The sequence below is a fragment of the Herpailurus yagouaroundi genome, unplaced genomic scaffold (genome assembly GCF_014898765.1).
Source record: "Herpailurus yagouaroundi ecotype Mexico unplaced genomic scaffold, PumYag 200, whole genome shotgun sequence".
Classification (NCBI taxonomy): domain Eukaryota; kingdom Metazoa; phylum Chordata; class Mammalia; order Carnivora; family Felidae; genus Herpailurus; species Herpailurus yagouaroundi.
Window position 1 is genome coordinate 2,164,943 of NW_024412431.1, and position 14,395 is coordinate 2,179,337.

Sequence of the window (14,395 nt, forward strand, 5' to 3'; positions counted from 1 at the left end):
GAGATTCATGAAGTAAGTATATGCACTGACTAAAGAATAGGCCAATTTTCATTAAAAATTTCAGGGTTGACTGGCTTGCTCAGTGGGTAGAGCATTCAACTCACTCTCAGGGTCTTGAGTTTGAGCCCTAGTATGGCACAGAGATTACTTAAGGAAAAAAAAAAAGTTTCGAGCAATGACAGACAAAGACTACTACACCCCATTATTACCCAAAAATAAATACCAAAAGACGTCTCAAATTGCCAGTAAATAAAATAATTCAGGCTAAACACAGAATTCATTATATCCAAATTGAGTTTTTTCTATAATTACAAGATTGGTTCAACATTGGAAAATCAATTAATCATACTTAGAAACACACAAATATATGGAAATCTAAGCAATGACAGAAGTGGCACTATAGAGACAAAAAGAAAGATTATCTTTTCAGTAAATGGTCCAGGTAATTTTGATATCTAAGCAAGAGAGACAATCAGACATAGAGTCATACCATACACTAAAGTACTTCAGATGGGTTACATAAATACAAAAATATGAGATCGCAGAATATATATAAACAAGGTACAACAAAATATCTGGATACATGAGAAAATTATAAATCTGACTCACAAAACTAAGAACTTTTCATTAAGAAAACATGAAAAATAAACAGACTTCTGGCACTTTTTCCACTTCATATACAACTTTGTTATCCACTAATACCAGAGATTCGGAGCTCACCTGTTTGACTTATCTCATGCAGCACTTAATAATGCTGTTACTACTAGTCCAAGTAGTTAGATAAGGCCAACCTGCAGTACTGACCTAACCGTGAAGTCAAGGACTTAGTCTCATTTGACTGTGAACAAGTTCCGTTAGGTAAGACATGTAGGCTTTGAGATGACTAATGATGTCACCTAAGGAAGGCCAATGTATTATATGCTACAACCCACTCAAAGCAGTGAAGACCACACCCATACCCAAGAGAATCACACTGTAACCCAATCTCATCCAAACACAAACATACCACAAATGTGCCCAGGTCACTTCTGATCAGGATTTATCATTAAGCTTGATCCGGAATGTTCTACACTGGTTTCATTAAGCCCCATAGGAAGTGACATTAAGCAGCTGCAGCCTCCACGGCCACCCACAACATAACCAAAGGCTACTCAAGTGTCACAGGTATAATGAATGTGTTCACACAAAATTGAAACTAGGTTGTGATGGTCTGTGTCTCTATCCAAAGACCACTTTCAAGAACTGCCAGTGATGCATCAAGTACATCAGGATACCAGGACCTGCCATAATCACATGGTTTTGTGTTTTATAGCATACAAAAGGATGAGAAACTAACCAAGTCACATGCCAGATGCAGTTGTTCCTGAACACACACACAAATGACATAATTGTTCTTCCAGGATGTGGTGATGTAAGAACAAAGAGAACATTCTCCATTCCCAGCCTCTCACTGGGAAGCTACCAAAAATTAACACAATATTTCCTTCCCTACTACTGGGAGTCTTGCTCTCCTTCTAGGACCATGAAATTAGGATGTATACCCACACCATTCCTAAAGTCTTTCCTGACCCAAAGGGATCAAGTGTGAGAGGGACAAGAGCATTTCCAGAAAATTTAGAGACATATGTCACCCACCTTGGCCAGCAGGAGGGAATACAGATGGATTCCATGAGCAGTGAACTAATTCAAGTGGTCACCATCTTCACAGTATTAGACAAGGTCCATACAACTAGAGAACCCAGGTGGTTTGAATAGCATTAAGTCTAAAACTGCTAGTCTCACATGGGTCTAGACTGCAACCTGGTGTAGAAACTCGACTAGCATAGCACAGACAGCTGAATAAAGAATATTTTATTGAATATTCCCAAAAATAGTGGGGGTAGAGCGGCACATGTTCACAGGTCTACAAAACCACCCTATTAGCGGAGTTCCACACGTCTCTTACACATTGAACAACTTCACTGTTGTTCCAGCGTGGGTTGTAGGGTGTCCTGATTGCTTTCCAACATTGCTAACTTCATACAAGATCTAGTTAGGGAGTTCTTCCATGTATTCAATGGGACACCTGTAGACTTTCCCACATTTCTCATATTCAGTCGGTATCCCTCCAATGTGGCTTCTTTCGTGTTTTTGAAATGAACTGGAAAAACTGAGGCTTTCCCACGTTTATCATGTATGTAAGTCTTCTATCCATTGTGCATTTTTAGGCGTTTTAGTAAGTCATGACGACAATGTGAAGGCTTTATCACATTCTTTACATTCACAGTTTCTCTCTGGGGTCAATTTTTACATGTTGAGTTAGGCTTGAGGAAACAGTGAAGGCCTTCAGTCAGTGTGTACATTCAAAGGACTTGTCTCCAGTGGGACTTCAAATGTGTATTTACAGATGTGGAAGTGGTGTAGGCTTTCCCACATTCCATACACTCACAGGGCTTCGCTCTATTGTGAGTTCTCAAATGGAATTTCCCACGTTCACCACTTCCTAGGTCTTCTATCCATTGTGAGTTCGTAAATGTTTTTTAAGGAATGAGGGCCAAGCAAAAGCTTTTCCACATTCCTTACATTGATAGGGTTTCGCTCCAGTGTGAACTGTTAAATGTCCAACTAAGCTTGAAGAAAGGTGGAAGGATTTCCCACATTCCTTGCATTCATAGGGTTTCTCTCCAGTGTGGATTCTCAAATGTTCATTAAGTCGTGAGGAGTTAATGAAGGCTTTCCCACATTCCTTGCATTTATATGGCCTCTCTCCAGTGTGAATTCTCAAATGTGCTTTAAGAATTGAGGAACTACTGAGGGCTTTCCCGCATTCCTTACATTTATAGGGCTTCTCACCACTGTGAGTTTGAACATGTCTACGAAAGCCTGAAATCCAAGCAAAGCATTTCCCACATTCCTGACATTCAAAGGGCTTCTCTCCAGTATGAATTCTCAAATGATTATTAAGATATGAGGAACTACTGAGGGCTTTCCCACATATCATACATTTATAAGGCTTCTCACCAGTGTGAGTTTGAACATGATTACGAAGCATTGAGGGCCACTGGAAGTGTTTCCCGCATTCTTTACATTCATAGGGCTTCTCTCCAGTGTGAATCATAAAATGTATATAAAGGTGTGAGGAAGTGTAGAAAGATTTTCCACATTCGCTACATACAAATGGTTTTATTCCAGTGTGAAATCGACTGATGTGTTTATTGAGACGTTTCACATTTGCGTAACACTTCCCACACTCCCTACATTCATAGGGGTCTCTAACCGTGTGCATTTGCATATACACAGGGTGACCTGCTGAGGGAACTGAGATCCCTGGAAATGGAAGCATCCATTCATCGAGGTCTCCTCCACCGTGACTTCTCCCCTGTGTCTGAAAGTGGGAATGACTAATGAATGTCATCCCACAGCCACTATTTTCAGAAGGCTTCTCTGCCAGACTGGTTCTCTCATACATGCTGTGTGGAGTCAGGTGGAAGACTTTACCACCCTGACTCAATTCAGAAAGCTTCTCTCTCGTAGCTCTTTCCTTTTGCAGAGGACGGAAGCTGTTGGCATACTGAGTATGCTCAAAAGTGTTCTCTCTATTTTCCGTTCTCATGTGTGTCTTAAGGAGTAAGTGTTGGCTTAAGATTTTCCCACTTTGCTTATACTCAGAGAGCTCTGCTCCCTGGTGGGTCCTTTCCTGTTGATAAACAGATGAAAGTTGATGATCGGATTTTCAGATTCATTACAGATTTCACTTATAAAGCTAAAAACATGATGATTCTTCCCATTTTCATTAGATAAACACAGCTCCTGCTGACTGCCTTCAAGTTAAATGAGGGAACTCCTCTGACAAAACCCGATGCCATCTACTCTGCTCTTAGAAACATTCCATTAAAATTGCAGGAAAATGTTTAGACTCAATCCCTCTTATACATGCGGAAACTTGTACTTGTGGTATCTAGGAAGCAACAACTTCCAAGACAGGTTTGGATTATCCTCCCAAACCATAATCGAGTATCTCTGAATTGCTTTCTCTTGGATGAATGCCACTTGTCTCAAATACCTCCTACTTGCACTGATTTTAAAACAAAACTACCAATCTTTTTTTTAATGTGGAAAAATAAGAGATATCACAACTCAACCTTACTTTTTGAATTTCTCTGGCTGTTTTTCCTTCCCCCAAATCCTGGAGAGATGGTGACTCTTTGCTTTGATGTTGAGTTTGCCATTCTAAAGTAAAACAAATGTAAGCATTTGCAGGAACAAATGATAGGTTAAACAATTAAAAAAAGATAAGACTCAGCTTTCTTTACTTTCATATTAAAAACTGTGAAAAAGGGGGCACATGGGTAGATCAGTCAGTTTAGTATCTGATTCTTGATTTTGGCTCAGGTCATGATCTCACGGTTTTGAGATTGAGCCCCATGTCAGGCTCCATGCCAACAGGTGGAGCCTGCTTGGGATTCTCTCTCTCTCAAAATAAATAAACATTTAAAAAAAGTGTTGATAAAACAATAAAGAAAAAAGATTTCAGCAGTTTGTCTATGGGAAAATTTGGCGCTAAGTGCAGATGGTCGAACTTTGGTGGTCTGCTAAAAAATAATTTTTGGAAAATTAAATATAGTGAGCAAAAACAGACTATTATCAAGGTAGAAAAGTAGGAAACCTCTGGACAACTAAGTTTACCAAAATGAAATCTTAAAGAAGAAACAGGTCACTTTGTGACATCATAGAAATCTTAAGTAAAAGAGGGAAGGAAGTTAAAGATACGCAAAAACATCAGAGACAAATGGTTTCAGCACTATGAGACAAAATGAATCTTAAATTTTACACATTGCGAGTATGCCATATTTCAGACTGACTAGTGACATTCTTCTCATTCACCAGCGATATCTGTCACAACACTCACCTGGGAAAACTTCTTTCTCCACTGTCCTCAACTCTTCTTGTTCCAACCTAGCTACCAGGCTGGGTTTTGACTGTTGATATCCTGTCCAGGGGGAAAGGTACATTAATAGAAGAGGACTGTGTAAGAAATGACAAAGCTTCTGATGAAAACAGTAAAACCATTTCAAAAGGACTAGAAAAGCAAATCAAAAGATTACTTATCTCTGACTCTGAAAGCCTAACCCAAAGGTATGTACACATTTACAGAGCACATAGACATTTATCCAAACAGCAAATAAAGGAGGTGAGGAAAGGAGACCTTCCTTTTGATGGGGAAAGCACTAAAGCTATAGTACTCAAATGCTGGAGTGTGTCGCAATCATCAGGATGGCTTATTGAACATAGAAGACAGGGCAACAGCACCAGCTTTATAATTCAGAATGTCAAAAATAGGGTCTGATTTGGGGCGTCTGGGTGGCTCAGTCAGTTAAGCGTCCAACTTCAGCTCAGGTCATGATCTTGTGGTCTATGAGTTCGAGCCCCACGTCAGGTTCTGTGCTAACAGCTCGGAGTCTGGAGCCTGCTTCCGATTCTGTGTGTCCCTCTCTCTGCCCCTCCCCCGCTTGTGCTGTGTGTCTCTCTCTCAAAAATAAATAAACATTAAAAAAATATATGTTGAAAACAAAACCCGGGGTCTGACAATGTAAATTCCTAACAATGATAATGTTAGTTACTGTTGGCCCTAATGCCACATTTATGGAAAACCCATTAAAGATTACAACCCATTAGTGCAGGGACTATGCATCTCTCATTTCCAATTCTGTTTCAGATTAGGCATCACCAAGGCTGGAACACCAAAAACACATAGTACAAATTTGTTCCTAAAGATGTTACAAGGAATGTTGGCAGCCTTACCTACTATGACCAGGTTCTGGTAGTTCTCCAGCATCACGTTTCTGTATAGGTTTCTCTGAGCAAGGTCCAGTAATATCCACTCCTCCTGGGTGAAGTCCAATGCCACGTCGTCAAAGGTCACTGCGTCGTCAAAGGTCACTGCAACCTAAACCATCACACCGGGATTGGCTTGAGACAAGAAACATCTCCGCCAACATTCATGGGAGAATGAGGACAGGAGACTCAATACCGATGCAGGGTTATGAGGTTTCTCATTATCCTCCCATGGTTCTGTGGTCCTAGGTACTCTTCTCTCGATCTAGACTCACTCGCTGCTCCTCTCCACTCATATGGTTTTAATGTCACCTTTTATTTTTTTTATTTTTTTATTTTTAGGTTTTTTTTAAATTTTCTTTTAACGTTTATTTTTGAGACAGAGAGAGACAAAGCATGAACGGGGGAGGGTCAGAGAGAGGGAGACACAGAATCTGAAACAGGCTCCAGGCTCTGAGCCGTCACCACAGAGCCCGACGCGGGGCTCGAACTCACGGACCGCGAGATCATGACCTGAGCCCAAGTCAGCCGCTTAACCGACTGAGCCACCCAGGCGCCCCTTAATGTCACCTTTTAAACAAGACCTTATGGGGCACCTGGGTGGCTCAGTGGGTTAAGCAGCTGACTTCAGCTCAGGTCATGATCTCGCGGTCCGTGAGTTTGAGCCCCACATCGGGCTCTGTGGTGACGGCTCAGAGCCTGGAGCCTGTTTCAGATTCTGTGTCTCCCTCTCTCTGACCCTCCCCTGTTCATGCTCTGTCTCTCCCTGTCTCAAAAATAAATAAAATGTTAAAAAAAAATTTTTTTAAATAAAAAATAAAAAAATAAACAAGACCTTATGTCAGCTTAACCACAGCAGTAGGTCTTCACAGTTTCCTCTACTATAACACACTCCTGAGCATGCTACAGATCCTTCATAAACAGCACAGAATAACTGAATTCTTTGAGAAAAGGACACTTATACTGTCATGTCAGAGCTTACAGCAAGGCGGAAGCCTGCATTTGGAATCCATGAGCTTCCGGATTGATTACCGAAATACCAGAATTTTTTCAGGGTAATCCCTTTTTGATAGGAGAGTTTCTACTTCCAGAGGAAATTCATCTGGGGACTCAGTCCTTGTCTGGAGTTTATTTGCTTTAGGAAGCTCAGGACACAGGTGTGCCTAGAAACAATGTGTTCACCTGGTGGATGTAAATATGGCTTTCTGTTGACTGATATGCTTTTTTATTACCTGATTATAATTTTTCGGTCTGACAGCCACCATCCCTTCTACCTCTGTGTTTTCCTCAGGATGGGAGAAAGGATTCCTAGAAAGAAGATCTTGGGGAAAGGAAAGGATACTTCAGAATACAGAATTGACCCTAGTTCCCAGAATCACCCACCTGAAAATTATTCCATCCTAATTTAAGATCCCCATATATCCCTGCATGAGAAATCTCACAGAAACACACACTACTGCCATAAAATACAATAGCCCTGCCTCACCTGGAGCCAGAAAAGGGACTTGCTAGACATGCTACCCATGAAGAAAGAGGTCATGGTCTTATTTTACAGGTATGGAAACATAACCCCTAAAACATTTGGTTATTTGCCCAAAATAATAAAACTCATCAATGAGATTATGTACCACCAATTCCCAACACACACACAAGGAAGCTGACTTAGATAATAGCATTCTCTGGCATATTTCAGCTCTTTCTAAAAGAACAGCAGTATGACTAATTTAGGACCAGGTTGTTGGACTCCAGGTTGTGTGGGGATGACCTTTAGAATTCTCTGGAAATGAGAATCAATAATGACTTACCATGGGTCAAGTCAATGGTTGCCATCCTGGGAGAGTGACGGTGAAGTCTACCTACCGGGAAATTTGATCACTTCAGTACAATTTATGAATCTAGGTGAATATGACAATCTTCATTATTCTTGACATTGGGATACCCACAGTCCTTTTCATACCAATCATTAATCAGCAAGCATTGCCAATCCATCATCAAACATCACACATTGGCTGTCTCTCTGAAGGTGGTATGTGGGAAATTACTGAAAATGGTATAATCTATGGCATGAAAGTCACTAATATCAATTACCATTCACTGCAAATCAGTATGTGACAGATATCTGTCTCACTAACTTTATGTATACCAGCTCACTTAATTAGCATAACAACCCATTTCAATAGATATCACTAGCTCTACTTAATAGCTGATAAAGCTAGATTCATAGAACACTAAGGTGATCTGAGGCTCTTATTCGCAAATATGATCAGTTGTCAATCTAGACCTGCACTGTCCAGTTTAGTAGCCACCAGTCGCATACGCTATAGAGTACCTGATATGCAGTTAGTAAAACAGGATTTTAAATTTTGTTTAGGTAAACTTAAATACATCTACATTCTCAACTGTATTTATTACATGCACATACGAAGTACATGTCATGAAAATTTTATGTCCAGCGAATTTTGAAATCTTACTATGACTTAAAGAATTTAAGATACTTCCATTTTAGCGGTGCCTGAGTGGCTCAGTCAGTTCAGTGTCCAACTTCAGCTCAGGTCACGATCTCACTACTTGTGGGTTCGAGCCCTGCAGCAGGCTCTGTGCCAACAGCTCAGAGCCTGGAGTCTGCTTCAGATTCTGTGTCTCCCTCTCTGCCCCTCCCCTGCTGGTGCTGTCTGTCTCTCAAAAATGAATAAACATTAAAAAAAAAAATTGAAGAAAATTTAAAAAATAAAAAAAAAACTTCAATTCTTATATGGGTTACATGCTGAAATATTTGGAATAGATGGGATAAAGTACATTACTACGTATGATCTCTTTTTGTTTATTTCATGTACAGAAAAGCTTTAATCATATACAAGGCCTGCAGGTCATACGTCCATTGGCTAGCATTAGCCTAGAATACTGCTGGACATTATATAGAAGAGAAAAATGAAGTGTTTTATTTAGTTAATACCTTGAGCTTTGGTTGATGGAGCTTACAGTGGCTTGGAGCCCTGAACCTCCTTTTTTAAGTTATCATAATAGGTTTATTCTTTTATTCTTTCCACAATTAAGATAATTGTGGTCCTGTGCTAGGCACTAAGTAGAAAACAGTGAAATATACAAAAAAGGTCCCAGGATTTAATGACCCAACATTCCTAAGGGACAAGATACTCAATTATTAATGGATACATCCATTCATCAGAGCTTATGGAGGAAAAACTCAAATAGGTGAGAAAATAAAGACCATCCTATATACAAGCACAAAGGTATACATGAATATTTTGGATTGCTTCTTGGGCAAGGTAAAGACAGAAAAAGAAAAAAACCATAGGCTGTTCTAAACAGGACCCAAAAATATATGAAAAATAATGATGGAAGGATTTTAAAGACTCAGAAGACATTTCAAGTATTCAGCAGCTTCAACGGGTCTTGACTGAGGCTTAGTTCAGTTAAGGTTTGCCCACTTCCCCTTACCCTGGCAAAGGAGCAATGCCAAATCAGTCTGTGTTTCACACTGGTCTATTTTATGAGTCTTCCCAGAAAACCTTCTTTTTGTATTATCGCTTCTCACCAGGTTTTTATATTTACTCCATTGTTAATAAGGCTCCCTTCTTGCCTGGGTGGCTCAGTCGGCTAAGTATCCGACTTCAGCTCAGACCATGATCTCACAGCTCTTGAGTTCGAGCCCTGCGTCAGGCTCTGAGCTATTAGCTGGAGCCTGCTTCAGATTCTATGTCTCCCTCTCTCTCTGCCCCTCCCCTACTTATGCTCTCTCTCTCTGTCTCTCTCAAAAATAAAACATTAAAAAAAATCATAAGGCTTCCTTCTCACTTTAATATCTTTTAACCTGATACAGTTCAAACGATAACTCCTATGTTAAAGACTAATGACTTTTGGGGCACCAGGGTAGCTCAGTCAGTTAAGGATCCTACTCTTGATTTCAGCTCAGGTCATGATCTCACAGTTCATGGGCTCGAGACAGCATCAGGCTCCACGCTGACAGTGTGGAGCCTCCTTGGGATGGTCTCTCCCCCACTCTCTCTCTCTACCCCTCCCACACGTGTGCACGTGATAAATAAATGAACTTACAAAAATTAATGACTTTTCAATAAATTAAACACAGAACAGCAGCCCAAATGCTGATCTACAAAACTGAATCCAAATGATGGTAAACACTAGAAGTTCCAGTTTCTTTACCATAAATGAAATTAACCCTCATGACCCAAAAATCTTTTTTTCCAAGAATTCTTATTCTACAGGTGAAAAGACCAGAACCCTGAAAACAACAAGCTGTCACTGCATCTCAAATGCTAGTATGGATTGCACTTACTCCTAGGGGTCTCAAAATGGGTCCTTTGGGCTGAATAAGCCCACAAATGTGTTTACTTTTGTGGCATGTGCACAAACATTTTTCCATTTGGTTTTGTTTCCTTTTCTGATGGAGATGTAAGTGCTATGCAATCAAAAGTGTAGATCTTAAGTATTTTCTGGATGAGCTCTAACAACTGTAGTTACTCACCTTACCACAGTCTTAAAAAAATAGAGAATGGACAGCATATTGAACTTCTAAAAACACAGACAACATACTCGTCTCCCTGAAAAGCCCTCTTCAGCCTTCTAGTTCACGCCCTCACCCTAATTCCACACAATCTGTTTCTGATTTCTTTCAGTTTCTATCAGTTCCTAGATAGGTTACTCAGTTTGTAAAACGTTTACAAATATATATGCTGACTTTTTTTTTTCTATTTAAAGAAACAATAAGGGAAAAACATTCTTAAATCCCCCAGTGAATTTTGGACTTGTCCACTTCTTCTTATGTTTCTGTCAAGCACTGGTTTATACCTTGTGCAACAATATTATTGGGTACATACAAATTTTTGAAATTGAATCACATTAGAGATATTGAATCACCTACTGTAAAGAACTCTATGTGTAGTAATGATTTATGACAATGTTGTCTGACATGGAGATCCATTTTCTTTTGGAGAGCTCTTTGGGTATCAAAGATGCCCTTTATTTTCCAATACGTGACATAGGCCCTGGCTCAGTGAAGGCACCAAGTGATTGCCGACTGACAGACCAAGACCACAGAGTCCCTACATCACTCAAAGCACATCTAACTAGGAGCACCTGGCTGGCTCAGTCAACAGGGCACACAACTCCGGATCACAGGGTCATGAGCTCAAGCCCCAAGGTAGGTGTGGAGGCTCATTTAATAAAAAAAATTGTTTTTGGGGTGGCTGGGTGGTGCAGTCGGTTAAGCGTCCGACTTCAGCCAGGTCACGATCTCGCGGTCCCTGAGTTTGAGCCCCGTGTCGGGCTCTGGGCTGATGGCTCAGAGCCTGGAGCCTGTTTCTGATTCTGTGTCTCCCTCTCTCTCTCTCTGCCCCTCCCCTGTTCATGCTCTGTCTCTCTCTGTCCCAAAAATAAATAAACGTTGAAAAAAAAAATTTAAAAAAAAAATTGTTTTAATTTATAAAAAACACAGTACATCTATCTAGATTACATTGAAATAACAGTCCCTGACAAAATATATATCCCAGGTTTCAGGAGATGTAGTTAAGTACTCTAATATGAGTGTGGGGTCTCATGCTTCTGAGCACTCACCCACCAGCTAGGGCATGTCTGTAAACTTCTTCCCCACAGAACCCCTAATGTGGATACTCGGGTGCTGTTTCTTATACCTGTTGTCACCCATGGTTCCCTCCACTCATCTGCTCACCAGTCATGGCTTGACTGTAATTCAGAGGTTTTCAAATGCTTGCCCATTGTGCCAACTACCTCTGCCCCAGGCAACCCAGCAAACTTCTTTACAAACAGTTGACTGCAATGATATCACTGACAATAAGGTCTGACCCAGTCTTGGGGTGAAGGGCCCTGTACAAATGTGAACTTCCCTATTACTCTCCATCACCTGTAGGGTCTGTGAGTTGTTTGTATCTCTGTTACTCTTCCAATGCATATCAACAAATCAAGGAGTGGGGTACCTGGATGGTTAAGCATCCGATTCTTGCTTTCAGAAGCTCAGGTCATGATCTCAGTTTTGTGGGTTCAAGCCCCAAGTAGGGCTCTGCACCCGTAGCACAGTAGTTTTTTAAAAAGTCTTAACTCCAGGGGCGCCTGGGTGGCTCAGTCGGTTAAGCGTCCAACTTTGGCTCAGGTATCTCGGTCTGTGGGTTCAAGCCCCACATCAGGCTGTATGCGGACAGCTCAGAGCCTAGGGCCTGCTTCGGATTCTGTGTCTCCCCCCCTTCTCGAAAATAAACAGTAAAAAAAATTCTTTTTTAATAAAAATAAATAAATAAAAAGTCCAATGAACTCAGATTAAACCCAGCTACAGCATCTAAATGTATCTGCAATACAGACACTCTTGGCAACTGGCAGAATTCCCTGATCTCTGACCCGTAGCGTAAGAACCATTATGGCAGGAAAATCCAAAAGGAGGATCCTGGAACTCCCACCACTGGACATAACCGTCCAGGAATAATACCAACACTGCTGGGGGAACTGCAAAGACTAACGCCAACATCCAGTTTGCCCAAGGACCGGGAATGAGAGGACTGGCTTTGAAGAAATAAACCATGGACGTCTACAATCACCTCGAGACCAATTCCAGAAACCTGAACTAAACCTAAACTGTGCTGGGTTGACATACTTTGTCTATGCTTGTATCTGTTTATTTATGTCCATGTATTTATTTGCATAAACTAGGCTTTCACTTCTGCTACATCCTTCCCATTTTGATTACTATACAAGCTATTACAGGGTAACATTAGTTTTTAGGTAAAATATTTTCATGAGACTGTGACTAAATTTGAGGAGTACTTTACAAATGGACTGTGATGGAGATCAAATGACACTTGATGTACGTTTAAAACTCCTTATGCAATAGGGGCGCCTGGGTGGCGCAGTCGGTTAAGCGTCCGACTTCAGCCAGGTCACGGTCTCACGGTCCGTGAGTTCGAGCCCCGCGTCAGGCTCTGGGCTGATGGCTCGGAGCCTGGAGCCTGTTTCCGATTCTGTGTCTCCCTCTCTCTCTGCCCCTCCCCCGTTCATGCTCTGTCTCTGTCTGTCCCATTAATAAATAAAAACGTTGAAAAAAAAATTAAAAAAAAAAAAAAAAAACTCCTTACGCAATATAATTAGGTACACATCACCCACAAAATAGTTGGTGACAGATTTTGAAGCCTCTGAAACTGAAGTTCGGAAACTAAAACTGACAGGCCTGTTTCTGCAAATGAAGTTTTGTTTTTTTAATGTTTATTTATTTTTGAGAGAGACAGAGACAAAACGGGAGTGGGTTAGGGCAGAGGGAGAGGGAGACACAGAATCCCAAGCAGACTCCAGGCCCCGAGCTGTCAGCACAGAGCCCGACGTGGGGCTCGAACTCACAAGCGGTGACATCATGACCTGAGCGAAGTCGGACACTCAACAGACTGAGCAACCCAGGCGCCCCCACTTTTTAAAAAAAATTTTTTACTGTGCAAATGAAGTTTTACTAGACAAAACCACACACGTCTGTTTAGTAAGGGGTATGGTTGCTTGTGCAACTACAAAGGCAGAGCTGAAGAATTCCAGGCCGGACGGCCAGCAAGGCAGAATGTACTCAATGCAAGAGGACTTCAGCCACCTCCACTTTAACCTCAAACTTTCTAACTGATCAGGGTCTTCTTTCCAGGTTCTCTCTGAACTCAGACAAAAGACCATGTGGGCAAACGATCCCCTGATGGAAACCTAAACTTCCCCCTTCGGCAAGAAGTACTGCCTGAGCCACAAGACCCTGCATGACGGACTCCAAGACAGTAATGGACCTGATCTTCACAGCCCACCTGCAGTTACTCACTAACCTTTACCTGGCATTTTTCTTATATGAACCTGTATTTTCAGCACTTTAGCTACATTACTACCTGGGCCTTTTCAGACAAAAAGTTGGCAAGCCTGGTTACTGGACTCACTTATCAGTGTATGAAATTACAGAAAATAAAGACAGCATGCAAGGCACCTGGGGTGACTCAGTCGGTTAAGCAGGGATTTGGGAGGACAGGGGTGTTGAGTGGCTTAGTCCGTTCAGCGTCCGACGTCAGCTCAGGTCATGATTCCAGTTTCTGAGTTCCAGCCCTGTATCAGGCTCTCTACTGTCAGCAGGGAGCCCGCTTTGGACCTCTGTTCCCCTCTCTCTCTGGACCTACCCCGCTCGCGCCCACTCTCTCGAAAATTAAAAAAATTAAAAATAAAAATAAATTTAAAAAATAAAAAGGCAGACTTCAGCTCAAGTCATGGTCTCACTGTTTGTGAGTTTGAGCCCCACAGTGGGCTCTCTGCTGTCAGCTCAGAGCCCGCTTAGGAATCTCCGTCCCTCTCTCTCACTGCCCCTCCCCCACTCAGGCTCCCTCTCCCCAAAATAAACAAACATTTACTGGGGCGCCTGGGTGGCGCAGTCGGTTAAGCGTCCGACTTCAGCCAGGTCACGATCTCGTGGTCCGTGAGTTCGAGCCCCGCGTCAGGCTCTGGGCTGATGGCTCAGAGCCTGGAGCCTGTTTCCGATTCTGTGTCTCCCTCTCTCTCTGCCCCTCCCCCGTTCATGCTCTGTCTCTCTCAT

The 14,395-nt window shown here is 41.7% G+C and overlaps 1 protein-coding gene across 2 annotated transcripts in view; it reads right to left on the reverse strand.

Moving 5' to 3' along the window:
• Positions 1-276: 276 nt before the first annotated feature.
• Positions 277-14,395, reverse strand: part of LOC121013931 (zinc finger protein 121-like) — a 15,999-nt gene continuing 1,880 nt past the window's right edge. The window contains exons 2-7 of one of the 2 annotated variants that reach the window (XM_040449806.1): positions 7,620-7,670; positions 7,044-7,135; positions 5,782-5,905; positions 4,889-4,969; positions 4,127-4,209; positions 277-3,676 (exon numbers count right to left, since the gene is read on the reverse strand). In XM_040449806.1, coding sequence (XP_040305740.1) covers positions 2,492-3,676; positions 4,127-4,209; positions 4,889-4,969; positions 5,782-5,905; positions 7,044-7,135; positions 7,620-7,644 — 1,590 coding nt within the window. In that variant the 5' untranslated portion in view covers positions 7,645-7,670 and the 3' untranslated portion in view covers positions 277-2,491. Of the gene's footprint in view, positions 3,677-4,126; positions 4,210-4,888; positions 4,970-5,781; positions 5,906-7,043; positions 7,136-7,619; positions 7,674-14,395 lie in introns of both variants that reach the window. The other variant, XM_040449805.1, reaches the window with a different exon arrangement.